The following is a 23,602-nucleotide window of genomic DNA, read 5'->3' on the forward strand; positions in this document are numbered from 1 at the left end:
TAATGTTATTTACACATCTATTGGTGAAAATAAAAAATATAAGATTTATGAAATTAACACAAGAAGCGTTATTATTTGCTCGATAACTACATCTAACAGTCACACTGTTGGGTGTAAAATGCATCAAAATATTTCGAACTCATCTGCAGCTAATGGGATACAAATCTGCTAAATAAAAGGAATAGGAGTGTAATAAGAATGAAGGGAAATAAGTTTATTCGATTACTGATATATTATAGGCCATACATTGAAAATCCGAATCAGTTTAACAATGAAATGAATCAAAAAACTAGATGAACTTTGCATCAAAGACGAATTTCTGAAAGTGTATTTATTTCTTTTTCTGGTAACAGACCAATGCGGGTGTTTTTTGGCCAAGATATGACATTGAAGTCTCGTATTTATCAAAATTATGAAATTTGAATCATGTTTTATTCAAATCGATAGAGCGAAAGATTCGAAAAATTTTAAAAAATTGGAACAAAGTCGAAGTGGTTAGAGAATACAAATTTCGAGCAAGAGTATAAAATTGGAAACTGAGCTATATTTTCTTTGACATTTTTCTAAATTTCCAACAAAAAACTGATTTTTTGAGGATTTTCGAAAAAAATTTCAAATTTAACAGGTTTAGAGTAGCACATGACGAAAGGAAAGAGACTTTTTTACTCATTTTTCAAGCACAAACTAACTGCAAAGTCAAATTTTCATTATATCTATTAGTAAAAAAAACTTCAATATGTAGCGAACTTTGTGTGACACTGTATAAGGTATGTAATGTAATCTAATTGTAATAATTGTGTATAAAAAATTGTCTATGTTGGCCGTGGTATGCAGGTTTTTATGCCTACTGTTTTTTTTTACAATCGTGATAGACATTATTTTAGGTATCGAGGCAGAGGACAAAGTGCTCTAGTTGCCCTTTCGGCACTTACTATAACCATATTAGGGTTCGCTATTTGAACGGTTCTCGAACTGTCAAATATAGTCGCTCAGTTGAGACCTGAAACACACACACGCACGCACAGTTCTTTTGTTTACAAACTATTGAGATTACAGCGGAGGCAACTGCAGTTAGGTTGTTTAGTGTCTTGATATTATCCCAACTGATATGTCCGATAAAAAAAATCTGTTTAAAATCTGTTTTTCCGTTAATCAACTGTCGCCCCCTTACGAACGACAACTCTCAGAAGTTGAGAAACTTGTGCGACCTAAGGACTAACGAGGTCTTACCTTTTAACGTGTGATTCCTAACAATATTTATATCCAGCTACTCGATAACCTTCATACTTGTTTTTTGCAGACCTGGATGTCATGTAATAGCTACACCCTACTGATGAGGTCCAACTAGCCAATATCAAATACCTGTGGTTTGTTTATATCAACACACTCAATACCTTTCGTATTTGTATGTTTTCCCAGACCTTGATATCATGCAGATAGCTATAGCTGTCTCTGAAATAGTTTTCTTCCAAATAAAACTATATACATGAGCTTTTACAGAGTTCATAATATTTTCATTTTCCTTCATTTCTCGCTCCTAGACAACAACCTAACAGGTTTTCAGGTGTTTAATGTTCCCTTCAAAAAAACATGTCTGTTTGAGGCATTTTGAGCCAAGGCGCTACCCACATGATCAAATCAAAAGTGACTAGATATCTGTGCAATTAATTTTTATATTGGATTTCAAGAAAATGCCAACTTTTCAAATTAAATTCAAATTCCATAATTTTCAGTTTTTCGGGCCCCTAACATCATAGAGTGTTACATTTATTATTTTAGAAAAAATATTGAACCTCTTTTAAGTATTCTAGTATTAATATTCATTGGTAAAGGTTACTACTGGATCCCAGGTTGGTAGAATCAAAACTCATTTTCTATTAAATGTATTCATAGAAGTATATTAGCTTTACAAAAATAAATAATACAAAATACAATATATGTTTCATATCAAAAATAAAAAAATAAGTCACTATTTAATTACATAAAAGATTTCAAAACCTATTATTAATTTGGAGAGAATATGATCACAACTTAGTTTCATGCCTGAAAGGCCTACGTAACTGCCTCGTAAAGGCAGGAGGGGGAGGAGGAGGATTACAGTCTGATTCATCGCCAGCACTATCTACATCACCATCGCTGCTATTTGTTGAAGCCACTGTTTGAATGGCCCTGCCAGTTCTTTGCCTTCTATAATACTTAAATTCTCTAGGTAATGTGTATGAGCGCGGTAAGGATACCTGGCTTTCCCGACCTGAAGATGGATATGGCACTGGTTCCTGGTGCTTGGTTTCTTGTTCAGGAGGTATACAATCGCAGTACAAATATCTCGGAGCAAGTAAAAGTTCGGGAGTTCTAATTTTTGGCGCTCTAGGAGGAGGTCTACGATTCATATTAACACCATGACCAGCAAGGTTATTTAGAGAAGTTAGGTGAGGTTCCACATGTCGTTTTTCTCGAGGTATTGGTTGTCTGTCATCAAAGTCAGCTCCTTCAGGTCCCACAAGTTTTCCCTATAATAAAAAGATATGGTTTATAAATAAATAATGAACTGGTTATTACATTTTAGTTGCTTGAGTTACCTAATATAAATGATGTCACCCCAGAGATATGCATGCTTTGAATAACTCAATAAAAGATTATGAATATAGGTTGGTAGCAGATTAAGTCATACATATTGAATAGGCCCCAAGTGGTTAGCATAATGAATGAACAAAATCATTACACATCTAGTAGAAACATCATCAGACAAGGTGTTTTACCCAGGATTCTATATTTGGACTAATACTTTTATATGTAAATGACTTGTCCAAAGCTCTGAATCTGCAGTCATTATCCGCAGGAAATAATAAATCGGAATTCTCAACCAAAGCATCAGCCATCTCAAATAGTTTGGCCAATTAATGTGATGATTAAAACCTATGTGCCAAACTCCAAAATAAACGTACTCCAATATCTGAACACACACAATTTTTAGGTGTCACAATGGATGAGACCCCTGGTGGAAAACCCACATCAACTCTATTTGTGGACTGTGATATATGACCAAATTTTTGTTTTTAATCTGAGCACATATCACTATAACTATGCTCAGTCATTAATTTCATATTTTGGGGTTTCTCAAAAAAAAGAGATGTATTCTAAATCTAGGAAGAAAAACCTCCTGCAAGAAGTTCTTTGCACAATTTGCATTGCAAATCTTCAGAAATAATTCAACATATTATGGTAAAGGTCCTTACTATCGAGTGATTGAAGCATATAGTTCTCTACTATTACTCAATAATAATAAAAATGATAATGAAATTTTCGGAACAAAAATTATATCACTGGATTCGCACAATGAGCACCTTATATTAGTGAATAACTGGATTCAAAAATCCTACTTAGTAGAATTGGATAAAGCACTTCGACCTCAAAGAAATCAATGATATCGTTTTTATGCATTTGGATTAGTTGAAAAATTATTGTGAATTTTGGCAACATTTTTTATTAAATTTCTTTTCTTCTCATTACTTCCTCGATTAAAGAGTAATATTTTATAGAACTAGGGAGTAGACAAAAAAGGAAACACCCCCATTATAACACAGAGTAGCAATCCAGTTATCTTGTGAAAATTGTATTGAGGAATTTGATTTATAAACTATCGTAACTGGTGTAACAGCCTGGCCACGGGACATTCGCCGATGCGAATATTCGCGCGGTGCGAACGGCGAAGCGTCTAGCGACTAAAATAAACGCATAGCAATGTATTTATGAAGCCACGCGCAACGGCGACCGGCGAAATGTACCGAGCGAACCGCGTGGGCGACTTGCGGCGCGGCGGGCGAGCAAAACAAAGGCATGAATCTGTACGGCACAAGCCACGGAGTCGAGCGGCAGTCGCGGCGAATAGTGCAGTGATCAAACGTATTTAGTTGTTTTCGTCGCGAAAAATGAACACCGAGACTTTTATTGCTGATTAAAAGACTGATTAGAAAGTTAGAAATTCATTATTCATTCTACCGTCAATTACAAGTTAGAAGTTATTTTTTGTTTCAGTTGTACGAAAAATTACTGTCATATAATTTAGATTTTTGTAATAAATAACATAATCATCTGAAAGTGTTTCTATTTCATGAATAATCAACATATAGTGTAACATTTAATTAGCTGATAATATTTTGGGCAAAGATAGTTCCAAATAAATTCAGTTGTAAAAAAATCCGTTTGCGACCATTACTTTCTTGGGAAAAGTTGTTCATATTGATGGATACTATAGGTAATTCTCCAAAATATGATCAGCTAATTATTAACTTTATACATAGGTTTATAGATAAATACGTAATGTAGATTAATATAGATGGATAAATATAGATAGGTAAGTACATTCCTTAATGTCAAAAACAATTTTTCAGCGTCACTTAAAATTCTATTTGCATTAACTTTTTTCTCCAATTCTGGTTGAATATTCATAAGAATATAATCGAAGGTTTCAATACTCATTCTGGTATACTCAAAAATTTTTTCTAGATATAATCTGTATTTCTCATACTTCTTGTGGAATTTTCCATCTATACCTCGATTCTTATTCAAATCATGTACTCCACAATCTCTTATAAATATTAGGCCTTGAACCAAAAAACTATTACTTTTTAAGCAATATCGAGATAATTTCGATAAAGACATTTCGCGGTCGGACTACTGGTCGCGGTGGCGAACGTTACTGCCCGTAGACTGCAAACGGTGCCGCGCGAATGGTCGCTTCGCCCCTCGCTTAGACGTTCGCACCGCCAATCCCCGTGGCCAGGCCGTAAGAGGATTCTAAGAGTGTCAAAGGTATTTTCCGGTTTTTTTGGCCGTGGTCTGCAGGTTTTTATGCCTGTGGTCTGCAGGTTTTTATGCCTGACGTTTCGTCTACTACTGCGGTAGACGTTATCAAACGCGATGAGGTAACGGTCGAAGTGCTCAAATTGTTGTTCCCGTTGTTCATAACACAGAACCTACTGCTGGAATTTGTCTCCGGTTTTATATCATCATATGTGGGCGTGGCTTAGTTTCTTTTAAATTGCTGTTTGTGTGTAAGAACACGTAGCCAGATTTTGTTAATGTTCTTTGCCCCTTTTTTTCTATTGAAATTATCCCTATGCTTTTTAATTTCTATTGCCTCTTGGATAGCAATTTTGAATTTTACCGAGTATTGCTGTATTTTTGAATGAGATAATGTGAGTGCCTTTTTTTAAGAGCATGTTCGGCTACAGCTGATTTGTCGGTTTGTCTGAAGCGACAATTTCTCGTGTTCAGAGAGACTGGTACCTATACTTTTTTCCTGATTCCAATGTAGACTAGACCAACCGGCAGCTACCAGAAATCCACTACGCAGCTACAAGGAATCTAATACGCAGCTACAAGGAATCCAATACGCAGCTATAACGAATACAATACTCCCTAAGTGTATTTAAGGTTCACTGAGGTCTTTAGCTGACCTCAAGACTTTCTCTGATAGTTTTGTTGGTCTAAATATTGGTTTCACATCGTATTTCTTCAAGATTATCCCAATCCGGTTGCTGATGGTTAGAATTTTATTCAGATACCTGTGTGTGTGTGTGTGTGTGGGTTTTCTCATATTTGTAGATACTTGTGTGTGCAAAATCAGTATTAGTTGTATACATTCATTTTGTGGTATACATACACGTGTATACCACACAATTCTGACCATATTTTTGGACTCTACACAAATGCCTACAGTAACCGATACCTTACACACGAATATTTGTGATAACCCCTAACTTTTACTGCTTTGAGCTCCCCCAGTGGCGTCAAAATGAACTATTGCGTATTCATTTGTGGATACTCGGTGAATATCCGGCTTTCATTTTAATATTATATCGCAGTGTGAAAGTGAAACCTGAATTCCAATATTAGTGGAACCTGAGCCAAAATCTAGTCTGTAAATTGAATACGGGTTTATAACCAATTAGTCAAGGATTTTTTGTATATTTTTGAAAAGATAAGTCCTTACCAATAATTAATAAAATGATATCGAAGAACAAGGTTAGGTCTTCTTTAGATATACGATGCTCATATTATTTGCATGTGCCGAGTGTTTTATATCATTACATTTTATTTTTCTTTTTACCAGTTTTTTCCTAAAATCAATAGAACGGTAGATTTAAGAAAAAAATAACCAAAATCGAGATAAATCGAGCAGAATGATTTCTTTTTTGTATTTACAAAAACAACCCTGTAAAGTATATTTCGAAATTCATAGTATTGAATTATAACAATGAAGAAAAGAGAAATGAAATTTTCTGTTTTTTACCACTTTTATTTGTAACTAACGTTACTGCAGTTTCGTCCTATACGGACATTTTCATTTTTTATTCAAACTTATTGTAACTAACGTTACTGCACGTTAGTTACAAATAAAAGTGGTAAAAACATAGAAAGTTTCATTTCTCTTTTCTTCATTATGATTTCCTACCACGTAGTAACGGCTACATCCATCAATTAATTATACCATTATTATACTATAACGATGAAAATTTCAAATATAAAGAGTGACAGCAGCAACGGTTTTCCAGTTAGGTACTATTTTTTCACAAGCTTATATATTCAGTTTCACATATCCCGGTGTCTGTCTGTAATCCAATCTTGCAAGTTGAATATGACATACTTCTAGTGGTTTGATTGATTTGAAATTCAATAGCTGTACATAATTGCGGTGACAATTCATTACAAAATATTTGTTAGAAAAAAAAACAAAACGGCGGCTTCAATATGGCGAACGAGTTTTGTATTTATGACCCGATACAATTCAAAATTGGTATCTGGAGTTTTTTGGGGTCAGAGGTTATGATTCTGCTGTCAAAATAAAAAAAAAACAAAAATTCAAAATGGCGGCTACAATATGGCGGACGAGTTTTGTCATTATGATCCGATTCTATTCAAAATCGGTATCTGGGAGTTTTTGGGGCCGAAGATTATGAGTTTTTTGTCAAAATTGAAAAATCCAAATTGGCAGCTCCAATATGGCGGACGAGTTTTGTAATTATAATCCAATTTTATTTACAATTTTCATCAAAATCGAACATTCAAGATGGCGATATGGCGAACGAGTTTTGTAATTATGCTTCGATTGTATTCAAAATTGGTATGGGCTTACTAAAAAGTGAAAAATGAAAATTATTAAAAAAACTTTTCAAAAACAAGTCTTTAAACAAATGCACTAAAAAGGAAAAAATACATATTACATGAAATATTTTTTATAAAAATGCACTGAAAAGGAAATAATAATTTCTTTTATGTTTAATGTAGGTTATTCTGTGAGTTACAGATTCAAAAGCTTGCCAAGGATACAAAATAGAAAATTTTACGCGACATTTTGAATCTGTTACTCATAGAATAACCTAGATCAAACATGAAAGAAATTATTTTTTATTTTTTAGTGAATGCATTTTTATAAAAACGTCTTCAAAAATGTTTTTTATATAATGTTCATTTTTTTAGTGCATTTGTATCCCCTCGAAATCCTCCAATTACCCCAATAAATCACCCCCAACTAAACGATCACAATATTATCAGGATTAACTAATATTCACTGATTTTTTTCATGGAGATACATTTGTAGGAACTTGCTCTAACGCTCCATATTGTGAAATAAGTTGTGACCAAAACACTACCTCAATATTTAACCCCCCCAATCCGAATATTCTCTAAGCGACCAAACTGCATGTTACATATATTGAAAGGGTTCAATAATCAAAAACTACCTATATCTCACCCTCGAAATGAATTATTCGTTGTGAGAATAAATTACCGTCCCTTGTGATTTGCTGGTACAAATGATTAGGAACATGAAATATAACTTTTGGGTGTCAACTTCTTTTTTTTTAAATTAACAACAATTACAAAATGGGTGTAAATAGTGTGAGAGCAAAATCAAGACTGAATTATAAAATTATTCTTCCCATGATGATAAGATTGCTGGCACATCAGTTTCCCAGAATCGCGAGATTCTACTTCAGCATGGTCAGCGGTTCACATGGGAACGGGCGATATAATTCCTCCCCCCGAAGATTCAACGTAGGAGGGCCAACGAGGAAGTTGAACCCTTGTCTTGATTTGGTTCGGATGGTCCCTTGGTTTTTCTCTGAAGTCAGTCTTCTTGTGCACTAGGAACAAACAAATTGATACTAGGACCAGGTAGATACACATCGTCCAAAAACTTGGGATATGTGCTACGTCTTTGAAGGATATAATGGGTTCGTTTTCCATAATTGCTGTTTTTATTGAATGAAGTTCGTTCAGGTTCAGGTCATCAAGTTGGATCCCTGTTAATTTGGGTGGCTCTGGCTTCCCTTCGTCCAAGTCTGGTAAGATGATTAGTTCACTATTGGTAACTTGGTGATCGTTGGTTGATTTGGTTGGCAAAGGATAACAACTGGCATCCAATTGGAATGTCGAAAAGATAACTTCTAGGTAGTAGATTCTTGATTTCGTTGTGGTTCCGGTTGAGTTTGGTAGTTTGTTGAGCCTGTAGAAGGACAACCTATTTGTTTGAGTTGTCAAGTTGTCTGATGGCTGGTCTCGATAAATGTATGATTGTTTCCTCACAAGTGAAGATGTTCTGGACATTGTAGCTGTATTTCGCATGGATTGTCTTCTGTTAGTGGACGGACAGATATAGGTTCGATGGGAGATCTCCAAACAAGGATCGCTCAAGAATGCATACAATTTTTCGTTTTCTGACAAATATTTGTTTGGAGGTACAACAGCCTTAAACTGACCCTTAGTTAATATCGGAATAGAAAAAAGGTGATAGTAATCGAAATTTGAGGAATGGGTAATTGAAATATGCAAGATATAAGTTATTCTGAAATTTGATATATAGCTTTTAAGGCTCATGATTTTTTCATAAAGCAAAGTATTCTCGAAACTTATTTCCATTGGTAGTTGTTCATTTTCAACAATTTTATTAAGTTTTTGCAGTTCCTTGAACAAAGCTTTTGTTTTTACTATACTAAGATGAAGAATGTTCAGTCTGGGAAATTTTATTGAGTTTTCAACATCTTGCAAAATTGATTTTATGATTTTAAATGTATTGATTATCTTATTCACGAGGTCTTTGAGGAACATAGAGTTTTCTTTATACGTTTGATTTTCAACAATTTTTGCTATTTGACTTATTTTTGATTCCAAAAGCCTTTCGTTATGTTTCACTTGCTGAACTGTACTACTGAACTGAACAATTAATGAGATTGAGAGTGAGTTTTGCTTCTTGATGTTCGTTACTAGATTATTTTGATTATCTTGTAATTCATTAATAAGACGGTCACATTTTTCACTATCGCTAGAATCTAAATTTCCTGTGAATGACTTGAAAATGGATCCAACGCCATTTATAAGACCGCGTTTTGTTTTGAGTGGATGTAGTAAAATATTGCTAAGTCTATCAGTCACTCCTTTTTCCGAAAATTGTAATATTTTTAAATAGTTAGATGTGTCCCATGAGTAGTCTTTGTGACCACCTACAAGTGTCCTTACATTTTTTGAGTGGAATTTCAGTTTATTTACCTCCGTGATTATTGGATTTGAATTATAAAAATGAATAAGTGAATATGCGTGCGTTTCGACTTTGACTGTTCCAAGTTTGAGAGGAATAAGTCCTGGATTGTTCTTTAAGTTTTGTTTAGATATATTTTCCTGGGGTCCAAGAGTTCCAGATAATCTGAAAAATTAATCAATTTTTAGTGGGAGATGGGTATTTTTTTAGGGGACGTTTTAATTTGTCCATGTGAATTTTTTGTTGGTTTTCTGTAGAAACTGTTTTCATTGTATGATCGACTGTTTTGATTTGAGTTGGTTTTTGAAATTTATCTGCATCCTTTTGCCTAATATATTTGTTCACGTAAACTTTTTGTTTGGTTTTGAATACAATGGAATCATCGCATTTTTTATTTTCTCGTTCTACTATCTTTTCCTTTCGCTTTATAAGATCCGAGTTTATTTTGGAATAGAGTAGTTTTGATCGTTCCTTGTGATAATTGGTGTAATCATTTAGTAATGTTCGATCAAGTTGAATATTGAAAGGATCATTGGTTGAGAAAGGACAGCTTCTGGCGAATTTACTTGCGTCTCGTGGTGAGATTACAAGGTTTAGAAAAGTCGGGATACTGCAAAATCGGATCGTTCATGAGACAGGGTCATCTTTGATGGCTATGATTTTATCTAGATTTAGCTTGACACCTTCGGGAGTCACGACATGTCCCAGATAGGCTACTTCCTTTCGTAGGAATTCTGACTTATCTAGCTGAATTTTGAAGTTTTAGCTTCTCAGCCTGTTGAAGACGGATGTAAGGCTCTCAAGGTGTTCTTGCAGGGAAATCGAAAAGATAATAATATCGTCGAGGTATACCGAGCACTTTTCGTTCTGGATAAAACGGAGGATATTATCCATTACGCACTGAAGGGTAGCTGGCGCGTTTTTCAGCCCAAATGGCATCCTCAAATACTCATAATGGTCATGTTCCGTACTAAAAGCTGTTTTTTCAATATCGTCTTCTTCCATCTCAATTTGATGAAAGCCACTGGTCAAGTCGACTGTCGTGAAATACTGGCATTTTCCCAGTTTGTCCAGAAGATCTATGATGTTAGGTAAAGGGTATTTGTCATCTATCGTTTTCTCGTTGAACTTGCGATAGTCAACAACAACCCTCCATTTTTGCTTCCCAGAAGCATTAATCTTTTTGGGTAACACCCAAATTGGCGATGACCAAGGAGAATTGCTTGGCCTAATAATTTTTTGATCGATCATTTTCTTGATCTGATTTTGGACTTCTAGCTTGTCAGAAAATTCTTTGCACAGCGAAAGTATCTTAGATCTTTCCTCGTCATTCAAATGGTCACATAAGATTTTTGAAAAATCTGAATTTTTCTTAGGAAAACCATCAAAATTATGAAAATCGATTTTTTGATTTTCGTTCTTATCGAATTTTTCAACAGCGATTGGTTCTGAAAAGTTCAGGGTTACTGGTTTGGTGGTGTTGTTCAAAATTGTAGTGAGAGCTCTACCTTTATTTGCAATAGTAAGACACTCTGGCAATTCACAATTATGGAAACGTTGGTGAGGTATTATTATTTCACCATTCTGAATTGATGTTTTGACCTGTATCACTTGCTCAGATCTTGGAGCAATCGTAATTGAATTGAGATTGCCTTTTGTTTTTTGAAACTTCAGTTTTATTTTCGCATAAAGAGTGATAAGATAGCTGTTACCAAAATCTAGGTTATCTTGTAAGAGTTTTAAATTGTCAAGACCAATGAATCCTTTGAAAATGTCATGAAATTTGAAGAGGAAAAATTTTAAATATTTTTGTTGTGGCAAATTGAATTATTTTGAAGGGGGCATAGATGCCCGATGAGCTGATTTTTGAAGAACTGTGGAAAATATAAACGGGTCTTATTTAATAAGATTTGGAAGAATAAGATTGGAAGATTTTGAGCAATTTCAGGATCGATAAAAGATTTTGTGGAGCCTGAATCAATGAGAATTTTGCGTCATATTCCGGAAATGTTATACATGATAATTCGGTAGAGCTAGAATTATTGAAAGAAATGATTTGCGGAACTAGGTTTGATTGTTTGTGGTTATTTCCTGAAAATTTACTTCGGAATTGTCAAAAAGTTACTTTCCTGATTTTCATTTTCGCAGTATAGTAATTCTTCATAATGTTCGTTATAATCTTCTTCAGCGTAATATTCTTGTTCGCTATAATTTGGTTCATTTTGAGTGTCACTAACTACCATATTAAATAATTCCTTTTGATATAAAATTTCTTTGGGGTTGATTTTGAAATGAGTTTGAGGATCCTGATTGATAATTAGGGGCGTTTCTTGTCGAAACACTCATTGGTACTGGTTTATTTGTTTGATATGTATTTCTGATGGATACACTCATGGGTGTAGGTTTTGTGAAGTTCTGATTTTGATTGGGCCTAAAAACATTTCTGATTTGAAATTGTTGTCTAAACACTTGCGCGTTGGTGAAGAATTTTTGGGGTTGGCTCGGTTCTCGTGGCTGAATTGGTACTGGTTGTGAAGGAAATTGATTTTGCTATCTGAAAAAGTTATTTGGTGTACTATAATTATTGATAGGAGAAGAATTTGGCTGTCTGATCTGAATTGGTGTTCTAGAAGGCTGAAAGTTTGGCCTAAATGTATTCTTTCTTGCGAAATTTTGAAAATTACTTTGTCTTCCTGTAAAACAAACTGCAATGCTTCACTAAGAGATTTGGGTTGCATACAAAGTATTGTAGTACCCAAGGGTTCCTTGAGCCTAGAAAGAAAGGTTTTCAATGCCAAATTGCTATATAAATCTCTTTTACACTTTTTAGTGAACGTCGGTATAATTGCACAATGGGTTCAATATATTTAAAAACCTATCATAGAACTGTTGAGGTTTTTCATTACGGGATTGCCTAAGCATAACCATGTCTCTGTTTAGGCAAGTTTCATCCCTTTAATCGTCAACGTTTCTGGTTAATGTATTTTTGAGTTTTTTCCAATTTGAAACGTTCTGTATATTAGCTACTATTTTAGCATTGCCTGATAATTTTGAAATGAGAAAGTTCAGTAAATAACATTTTAAAATCTTGTCGGCTCAGCCATATTATAAAAGTAGTAATTATTGAATCACAAACTGCTAGATATCTATTTAAATCGTTAGGATTGCCGTCGTGTTCAGGCCCACACCTAAGGTATTCTAAGTTGTATTGATTAGCCATTATTATATTTGAATTACTAGAAGAACTAGGCAAAGAAACTGAAGAGTCAGCTGAAGGGTTTTCATTATTCAAATTTAACTTTCCAAAAATTTGAGATAAGGTATCAATAGACATTTGAGAATAACGACTTACATTAAAATTGTAAGAACTTTGAGAGTACTTTCTTTATAAAGTAGACGACTGGTCCCTCGATATTTTATTACCAGGACTTCCTTGCGAGATTGGGCGATTTTGTTCCACTTCCCGATGATCTGCCTGTTGAGGGTACCTAAGGTTCACGACGGATTGGATTTCTTGAGGTTTGAATAGCCACTCCTTCACAAACACCTCCACAAGACAAAACAACAAGTTCGATACCCAATGAATCGTTACGAAAACTGCACGTTTGATACTTCCAATTTCGAGTATTCTACCGACTGCGCCAAATATAACTTTTGGATGTCAAAAGTCCTTTTTTAAAATTGAATTTCATTAACAAAAATGGAATTTCGTGAGATTCTGCTTCAGCATGGTCAGCGGTTCACATGGAAACGGGCGATATAATTCATGCTCCACATGCCCCATATAGTAAATTCATTTTTAACCAACCAACTACCCTAATACCTCACTACGGAATTGAAAAAATTTGCTAAGAGAAGAAATTGACCGTTGAAGGTGATTTTTTCATGCCAATAAATCATCAGGAACTTGCTCTACACTTTCGAAATAGCAGAATAATTTGTGAACCAAAAACTACCCCAATATCTCAATCCAGAACTTGAATATTCGGTAAGAGAAAAAATTGACCCCGATGCTGATGATTTTTTTGCTAGTATGTTATAAGGAACTCTCTCTACATGCTGCATATAGGAAAATAAGTTTTCCCAAAAAACTACCCCAATATTACCAAACTCAGTTTAGTAATCCTACTGATGCAATGAAAAATATTCATTTTTGAATAATCATGTATAATGTCAAAAATTATCTCTCGAAGATAAATAACATTGAGAAGAAGTCCATTGAATAATTGGCAAATGGTTTTATCATTGTTGTCAACTTCAGTTAAATAAAAAACCATTTCTGATATTTAGTTTTATTCAAAAGATATAAAATCATCTTTTAAGTGATGAAAGTAATTTTGAGATTTTAAAAAATAAACAGGATTTTGAAGCCATTTCTCTTTCGAAAATAATTATGACGGATGTGGAAAATGTCCCATTCTATGAATAACAACTTAAAAACCAATTCTGGTAGATTCTGTCAGACATTTCATGAAATGCCAAGGTTCTGATCCGATGAATCCACTTGAGGCATACATTGAAATGAAATATTTTTTACTTTTCAGAGTATTTAAACGAAAGCTTGTATTGATTTCATTGATTCAATTTTTTATGATATACTTAAGTCATTCTGTACACAGTTTCTGGATATTATTTTCAAATCATGAGAATTCTTTCCAATCAGTCGCCGACTGCCATTACGCAGACATATTTTTGGGAAAGAAAGTTTTTGGCTTTCTACTACTCCATCGTGATACAAAAAAAATGTGGGAATCTAAAAAAAAAAATACATAGAAAGGGGCGTCTTGCGACACATCTTTTTGAAGCTCCTGACAAATGCTTCACAACCCTAGAATATAATGTCAATATCTTCAACTACTACAAAATGGCGGAACTTTAAATAATTGCCTGAATACATTGACATTTATTTATTTATTTATTCACGGGTAACTCCCATTAATATAAGTTATACAAATATCAGATTGCTAACACAAATCTTATCTAATTTAATTATAAATAATAACAATTTAAACAGTTATAGTAGAGAATTGAAATGAAGCGAGAATAAAAATAAATGACAGATACTAGCAGTTTAAGAATAAGTATATCTCAACTTATTTCTAAGAATATCCTCGGAAATATGAAAGAGATCGAATTTCGTATTATTCCCGTTTGTGATTATTCTTGATAAAGGAGAATGCATTCCATAGTTACACCTATGGTAATCTATTGCAAAGGTTAGATTATTTCGTGTTTTTCTAGAGGGAACATGAAGATTTACTTGGGCAATCTACATAATATGAGGTAATAAGCTTGAGGTCAGTTCAGAAGATGCTCGAAATGGTTGCCTTGAACTTCTTGACATATGAACAGCCTATTCGATATTTCACGCAGAACTTTTTCAAAGACATTAACGTCAATATGACTACAAATATTTATTATTCTCTGCCGTATATCCAATATTGAAGCAGGTTCAGTTTCGTACACCTTCAGCTTCAAATAGCCCCATAAAAAAGTACGAAGGTGTCAAATCTGGCAAGCGGGCTGACCATTCTGTAGGACCTCGACGGCCAATTCAACGACCGGGAAAAGTAGTGTCCAAATAGTTTCTTACTTGTCTGAAGTAATGTGATGGTGCTCCATCTTGTTGGAGTACAATATCCATATCGTCCACAGTAGTTTCCAGCATATTCAAATACAGTTCCCCTGTTAAATTTTGATCAACAAATAGAGGTCCTACAATATGGTTTCCCTATATTCCTACCCAAACGTTAAATTTTCTGGATATTGGGTATGTGTTTCCCGGAAAACGTGAGGGTTGGTGTCACTCCAATTTTTATAAACAAAAAATAACTTAACAAACCTTATCGGGTTGTTGTAATTGCCATATGGCAGATAAAAAGGAATATTTCTAGAAATATCAGTATTTATGTGTTTGTCTTCAGGAAATGATTAAATGTTCCGCCATTTTGTAGTACGTGAAGATATTGACTTCATATTCTAGAGTTGTGAAGTATTCGTCAGGAGCTTCAAAATGATGTGTCACAAGACCCCCTTTTCCATTTAATTTTTCTTTCCCAGATGGCGCTCAGTCGCCATCTTCAAAGTTTCATCTGTCAATTTCACTTCAATGTAAAGTATTCATGCATTAACTTCATTATCCCAAATTTCAATTTTTTTGAGTTGACCCGTTCAAAAAATAAAAGGGGGGAGGGACATTAAAGAAATGCACTGTATAAAGAGTGACAGCAGCAATGGTTTTTCAGTTAGGTACTGTTTTTTCACAAGCTTTTATTCAGTTTCACCTGTCCCGGTGTCTGCCTGTAATCAAATTTATCAAGTTAAATATGACACTTCTAATCGTTCCATTAATTTGAAATTCAGCAGGTGTACATAATTGCGGTGAAAATGCATTACGAAATGTCTGTTGGAGGAAAAAACGAAATAGCGACTTCAATATGATGGACGAGTTTTATGAATATGACCCGATTCTATTCAAAATCGGTACCAGGGAGTTTTTGGGGCCAAAGATGGTGGCTTCAATATGGCGGAAAAGTTTTGTAATTATTACCCAGTTTTATTCAAAATTTTCATCTAGGGATTTTCCTGCTTGTAGATTATGATTATTTCGTCAAAATCGAAAAATTCAAGATGACGGAATCAATATGGCGAACGAGTTTTGTAATTATGCTTCGATTCTTTTCAAAATTCGAATGGGAGTGTTTTCTAGGTCGTAAATTATGATTCTTTCATAAAAATTGATAAATTCAAGATGGCGGCTTCGAAATGACCTATGAGTGGTGTGATTATGGTCCGATTATATTCATAATTGGTGTGGGCTTACTAAAAAGTAAAAAATTCACTAAAAAGGAAAAAATTAATTTTATATGAAAAAGTTTTTATAGAAATGCACTGAAACATTTTGAATCTGTTACTCACAGAATAACCTAAATCAAACATGAAAGAAATTATCTTTTATATTTTTAGTGAGTGCATTTTTATACAAACTTGTCATTAAAAATGTTTGTTATGTAATGTTCATTTCTTCTTTTTCAGTTAATTTATATAGAAGCTTGTTTGCAAAGAGTTTTTTCAATATTATTTTTTATTTATCATTTATGGAATTTATTGGTATTCGAATTGAAAATGGGCATTGTTGAGAATATTTTGGCATTTTCTTGACACATTCGATAAATAGAATTGATATGAAAACCCCCTCGAAATCTCCCAATTACCCCAATAAATCACCCCTAACTTAACGGTCACAATATTAATGAGATTAACCAATATTTACAGATTTTTTCATGAAAATACATTAGTAGGAACTTGCTCTAACGCTTCATATTGTGAAATAAGTTGTGGCCAAAACACTACCCCAATATCTAACCCCTCAATAGGAATATTCGCTAAGCGATCAAATTGACCGTTGCTGCGTGCTACATATAGTGAAATAATTTAATAACAAAAAACTACTTCAATATCTCACCCTCTGCCAGAAACTTCATGAAATGCCAATGGCAGGTTCTGGTCCGATGAATCCACTTTCGGTACCTTCTTCTTCATGAACCTGAGCATACATGGAAATAAAATAGTTTTTACTTTTTAGGGTATTTGAATGAAGGCTTGTATGGATTCCATTCATTCAATTTTTTATGATATACTTATTAAACCATTCTGTACACAGTTTTTGGATATTATTTTCAAATCATGAGAATTCTTTCTAATCAGTCGCAAAACTGCCAATACATAGACATAATTTTTGTTATAGGAATAGTTCGAGTCAACATATTATAATTTTGTGGAATTCATTCGACATATGATCAGCATATGTGAAAACAGATGATGAATTACACAATTACCAGTTGTTCTATATTAGTGGCACTCATATACAAAATACTGAGACATATGATTGTGGAAACGGACGATACACATACCAGCAAACCTATATTACTGGCAACCACTTACACAATACCAAGAAATAATATTTGTGACTTCATCTAACACAATAGTTTTTCCCTGATATTTTCGTTAATACGGGGGGTATCATCTACTGGATACTTTTTTTGGGATCAGCTCGTCTTCCTTGATATCTATTTATTTATTTTATGTATACGGGATAAACCCCATTACAGTGTGAAAATTTCACACAAAAAAGTACAATATAAAAATGGAAAATATAAACTAATACGCCACGGAATGTTTCTGCAGCACACAACTATATAACATTATAAAATACTATAGGATATAGAATTAAAATTAAACTTGTTACTACCTTATGTAAACAATTACCAACTTAAATTATTCAATGATTGTTTAAAACGACCATAAGAGACCAAAAATACTGATGTTTTTGTCATCTACTAACTTTAGGGTTCTTTCCAAGGGTGTATGTTTGCCATAATTTGTATGATGGAAGGGTATATGAAATAAATGGCTATGCCTAAGATTCCTGTTCGGAACATGAATGTTGACAGATTCAAGTAATTCAGGACAAGTTATTAGTTCATTGAACAGCTTGAATGCATAGCATAGATCTGCATGAATTCTTCTGGTTTGCAATAGTTTCAGCCCCATTTCCTGTAATATACTCGAATAGTCATGGTACTGTATTTGAAGACCCAACTTAAAAGAACAAAATCTCAAAAATTTGATTTGCACTCTTTCTAGAGACACATAGTGCACATTGTAAAATAGAGACCAAATGATACATGCATATTCTAACTTAGACACCACTAGAGCTAAATAAATCCTTTTTAATGCTTCAATGGAAAATCCTGAACAATGACGTAAAATAAGACCCAGTGTTTTGGATGATTTCACACTCACTTGATTAATATGGTTTACAAATTTGAGTTGTTCGTCAAAAATGACCCCCAAATCTTTTATGGAGGAAGTGTATTCTAAGTGCTGATCATTTATGTTGTATGATGTATCGAATTTCCTACCAATTCTTGAGAAAGTAATAAAATGGAATTTATTTACATTGAGAAATAAGTTATTTGTAACACACCATTCATAAACTTTATCTAGATCATCTTGAAGGAGAATTTGGTCATTGTATGACTTTATTGTTCTGAAAAGCTTCAGGTCATCCACAAACTTTAAAAATTCACTGTTCTCAAAACAGCATCCTATGTCATTTACAATCATACAGATAATATTTGAGATGCTACCACAAGTATACCTATTGCATGGTTTCCACTAATATTGACAAACCTGTATGTGTGTGTGTTTGTTTCCTGTACACTCTGTAGCCCAATGTACCATCTTCATGTCTGTTCACAAGAACATCCAAAAAGGCCAGAGTCCCCTGGGTTTCTCATTTCATTTCAATTGGATTTTTGGGTCGAGAGAGTTTAGATATAATAGAAAATTGTTTACTGTCTCTTCATCATCTTGCCATATCACGAACGAGTCATCAACATAACGAAGCCAACCATATGGTTTCACGGCCGCGTGCTCTAAGGCCCTTTGTTCGAAATTTTCCATTAAAAGGTTGCCTTCGCCGGAGTGTCCATTGCGGTACCATCCGTTTATTCGTAAAAAACAGGAAGAGGGCGGTTATATCTAAGACATTGAAATCTTTGATATGTCTCAACTTTTTTATATTCTGTGTCTTTTTTTCGAAAATATTTTCATCCGATCATTGAACCTAGTGGGAAAATTTGAGGATTGGAATCTCTTTATGGGAACAAAATAATTAAAAGCATCATGTAACCAATTCTAAAAATTCATTACAATTAATAAGGATTCCCTATATATGCCTGCAAAAAAAATGTTACGAGGTTGTAACTACTATTTCAGATCAGAACTGCCATTTGTATTTAATAGAAAGAAGTGCTCCTGTTCACTTTTTATTCTCTCGTTTTCCTATAACTTCCGAAAAACATTATTTTTCAAAAGAGGGAGTAGAAAGGAGATATGGAATCAAATGAAAATGTTTCCAATTCCACTATAACTTTTTGACCAATCCAAATGTTCAGAATTATGTCAGGACATAACCTGTCTTCACATGATGTGAATGATTTGATTATTTGGTGAAGGAGACGTCTCTATTATTAACTACTTGAAATGATTGAAAAACAGCGGAGCAGAAATAGATTTCTATAAACTCTCCAACCCCCTTTGTTGGGAAATTCATGGCGTTATACTCGTCGTCATGCAAAAGTTTTGTGGAATGAAGTAAGAAAGGAACTGAAAGGGTTCCATGGAAGGTGAATATGAACTTGTTATCAACCTAGTATATTGTGGTAAAAAATTGTTTTTATTGCTGTTACCTGTTTGATTTCCTCCTCAATGATTTTGAGCTCGGCCAGCTGCTTCTGCTTTTTTTCCTGTAATTTCTGGTGAATGTTAACCCGAGAACCAACGCTGCTTCCTTCATTTTCACTTGATGAAGGTGGAGGTCGCCTCCAGAATGGTACTGCCACGGGCCCCAAACCAGGAGGCGGAACGAACGTGGTCGGCTTTTTCTTTTTTCGATATAAAGCTGACGCCGATGGACTACTAAAACGACAATTGAACACACCTGGTGGTTGAGAAGGTTTTTCCATAAGGCGCTTTACATGGAAGAATTTGTAGTATAGAAGCATGAAAATGATTCCAACAGTAAATAACCCCACCTGGAAAACCAATTTGAGTAATGTAAATCTAGAAATATCTCAGAAATAAAAATAATAGTATAAGTTAGGAATCACACGTTAAAAGGTAAGACCTCGTTAGTCCTTAGCTCGCACAAGTTTCTCAACTTCTGAGAGTTGTCGTTCGTATTGGGGCGACAGCTGATTAACGGAAAAACATATTTTAAACAGATTTTTTTTTAAACAGATATAGAAATAACTATGGCATATAACTTGCAGTGAAGAAAAAAAATTAAAACATAGAAAGTAATTACTTTTCATAAACCATTCGCTAAAAAAAACAATACATGCAAGTTTTATTCGGTTAACCCCAGGCTTAACAATATACAGTTGACTCGCGATAGTCCGACACTTTACAGTCCGATACTCTCGGTAGTCCAACGCTGCGCCGTATCAGTCATCGGTCTAGTCTAGGCAGTCTTACCTTAACCTGTAAAACCGATTCATGTTGTGTTATAATTTTAATATTAAATGAATTTCTCTTATTTTGTTAAAACTAAAGCCTTTCTAGTCAAATACTACATAAAAATTTATCATCAACTATATTTTCAAACTCCAACACCCCCTTGGTCCCGTAGTGTCGGACTATCGCGAGTCAACCGTATTGACAATATTTCATGTTTTTATTAGTTACATTGAAAACATATTCACTCAACCTAAACATATCTAAATTAGCGTCAGGTATATGATTATAAGTTATTGTACATCTGATAAGATAATCATAAGCAATGGTATTCTCCCTACAAAAAAATCCATCAGATATTTATGAAAGGCTAGCTATAGGGATTCATGCCATCCTTTATTTGTAAAGAAAAAAATTCTGACCTTAGTATTTTTATTTTGGAAACAGCGTGTCTTATCCACAAACAATATAAAAATCAACTTATAGTACACGTCAGTCTTACTTCATTTCCCTTGCAACACCTACTCTAACCTTCATACAAAATTCTATTATTTTCAATAGCAACAAGTTATTCAATCACCTTCCCATTAACTTAAGGCGAATACATGATGAAAATAAATTTAAAAAAAAGTAAAAAAAATCCTTGTTGTTAGGCCCTTTATATAGGGTGGACGAATTGTACCGAGGCTCTATCGAATAATTGGCACTTAGTGGTATATTTGTGTAACCAAGTTAATAAAATCAATAGGAAATGGCTATCAATTTTCATTACGTAGCATTATATATTTACATTTATTCAATATTCATGTACTTATATTTGTATGTTTTATGCTACTAGATTTTGCTAATAATATGTTCAAATCTTAGGTAATAAAACATGTTTTGATTTGATTTGACCAGACTTACTAGGTAAAATTATGTGAAAATGTTGAATTAGTACTGTTTGTAAACGGACGGAATTCGAACTTTTTTTTTGAGTACCTTGTATATGGTTTACAAAAACTCAACATACTAGGAATAGTCATAGTTTTCCGTACCATTCCTTAAAAAAAATCCACTCGATATTCTAATCCATACATTACTACCTAACTAAACTTTTTTGAAAATTTGTTCTCAAAACTCCAATAAAAATGGATATTGCAATTAAACATGCCATTTTTGGTGAATCTACTTTCATCTGTTCACATAATTTTGAAACCAATCCTATTGTCAATGTGGTTCTCACTCAACAGTCATTTACATAATCTAATTTTACGTATGTAATCATCAGGTTTTAAATTCTGCACTTTTTGAATTTTCACAGGCGATACTTGTACTCACAAGGAAACTTCTTTATTAATGTTATTTTTATAATTGACATACCAAGAATATCAATCACATTTTCTTCACAATCAGCCACATGATTTTACCATGTACAAGGTTTATAAAATAAACCAAATTCCGCTAAATTTCGTTCAATTTTCCTGCAATAGTCCGGTTTGGTAATCTGCGCTCTAGGTATATCTCAGAATATCTTTGTATAAATTGAAAAGGGTATATTTTTAAGAGAAATTGATTTTTTTGAAAAGAAAAAGATTTTGGCTTTCTACTTCTGTCTTTATACAAAAAAATGTGGGGATCTTCCAAAGAAAGAAAGCAAATGATCTCAAAATGAAATATTCATATAGATAAGTAGATCATACAAAGAAGTAACTTTCAGACACAAACTGGAAGAAAAAGCCATTTTGAAACAACTACTTTCGCATAAACATTGAATTAAAGAAAAGATACTTTTGAAACAACTACTTTTATATGAACATTGATTTATACCAAAAACACTAATTTCTATTCATTTTGTACTCCAACATTCGTTATGGAGATGATTGCCACACAATGCCGTATATGAAAGAAGTAATATTTCACTTACATGGAACACTGTCATCGTCAATGGCAGATATCGCCATACACCTCAAACGCAAATTGTATATCAAAATTCTCGTGAATTGACTAATCAAAGAAATTAATTTGAAGTTAACAATACAGAATGAATCATCCACTTCTATTAAAATCGTGAACCAACAAAAACTTATCAGCCAAAAAAGTGTTTATATTTAAAATGATTAATAAATCGTAACAGGTCAGGACTCTGGAAATATCTATAGCTACATATTTCACCATGAAGTGTTTAAAATGTAGAATTACTGGAAACGACTTGTCCTTGAGTTGTTGAGCTATAAAATAGCTTCCTCAAGAATAAACTGCTGAAGGTGATGGTGTTGAAAGGATGAGAATTTGCAAATTGAACAGATATTCAGAGTTGGTCGGAAAAACAAAAGTGGTAACCGTGCCTTGAAAGTAATTTTTTCCAGCGTAGAAGATGCTAATAAGCTAATTAAATCGAAAGGAAAAAAGGATAAGCTCAAGGAAAGAAACATTTTTATTAATGCTGATCTAACACCACTTCAAGTGATAAACTGGCAAAACATGAAAAAGGATAAGCTCAAGGAAAGAAACATTTTTATTAATGCTGATGTAACACCACTTCAAGTGATAAACTGGCAAAACATGAAAAAAGAAGTCAAGGATAGAAGGCAGAGGGGGAAAAATGTTATAATAAGATATGTGAAGTACCTCAAATCACTAAAGCAGCTGCAAAAAAGTAAAACTCAATCAGATATCTGTGTATTTTCGAAAGATCAGCGGTATTAGAATTTCAACAAACTGTTATGTGTGTAAACTATGATATTGGCCAAGGAACCGTCAATAACATAGTTGATCAAAATCCCTCCAAGCAATAAAGAACATCTGTATGTTATATTATAAATAGGGACTTCAACAATTGTTATCGGAGGTGTACATATTCCTCCTTCTTCTGTAGCAGATATGGAACATACTGCTAACGTTAATTATATTTTAGAAAAATACCCTTTCACCAAGATTATAATTTTTGGCGACTACATTATCCCTTATTATAATAAATGCCTACAGAAATAGACAGATTTTCATAGATTTTTCAAAGGCATTCGACCGATTAAATCACAATTTGTTGTTGCATTAACTAAA

General features: G+C 33.6%; 1 protein-coding gene across 1 annotated transcript in view; it reads right to left on the reverse strand.

Moving 5' to 3' along the window:
* Positions 1 to 1,867: 1,867 nt before the first annotated feature.
* LOC111506956 (XK-related protein 7) overlaps positions 1,868 to 23,602 on the reverse strand; it is a 36,627-nt gene continuing 14,892 nt past the window's right edge. Inside the window, exons 4-5 of the mRNA XM_023162178.2 lie at positions 19,795 to 20,139; positions 1,868 to 2,510 (exon numbers count right to left, since the gene is read on the reverse strand). Of these exons, the coding sequence (XP_023017946.2) occupies positions 2,025 to 2,510; positions 19,795 to 20,139 (831 nt within the window). The 3' untranslated portion in view covers positions 1,868 to 2,024. The remainder of the gene's footprint in view (positions 2,511 to 19,794; positions 20,140 to 23,602) is intronic.

The sequence above is a fragment of the Leptinotarsa decemlineata genome, unplaced genomic scaffold (assembly GCF_025532065.1).
Source record: "Leptinotarsa decemlineata unplaced genomic scaffold, Ldec_3_MD MMD2_tig00026299_RagTag_RagTag, whole genome shotgun sequence".
In the NCBI taxonomy this organism is placed as follows: domain Eukaryota; kingdom Metazoa; phylum Arthropoda; class Insecta; order Coleoptera; family Chrysomelidae; genus Leptinotarsa; species Leptinotarsa decemlineata.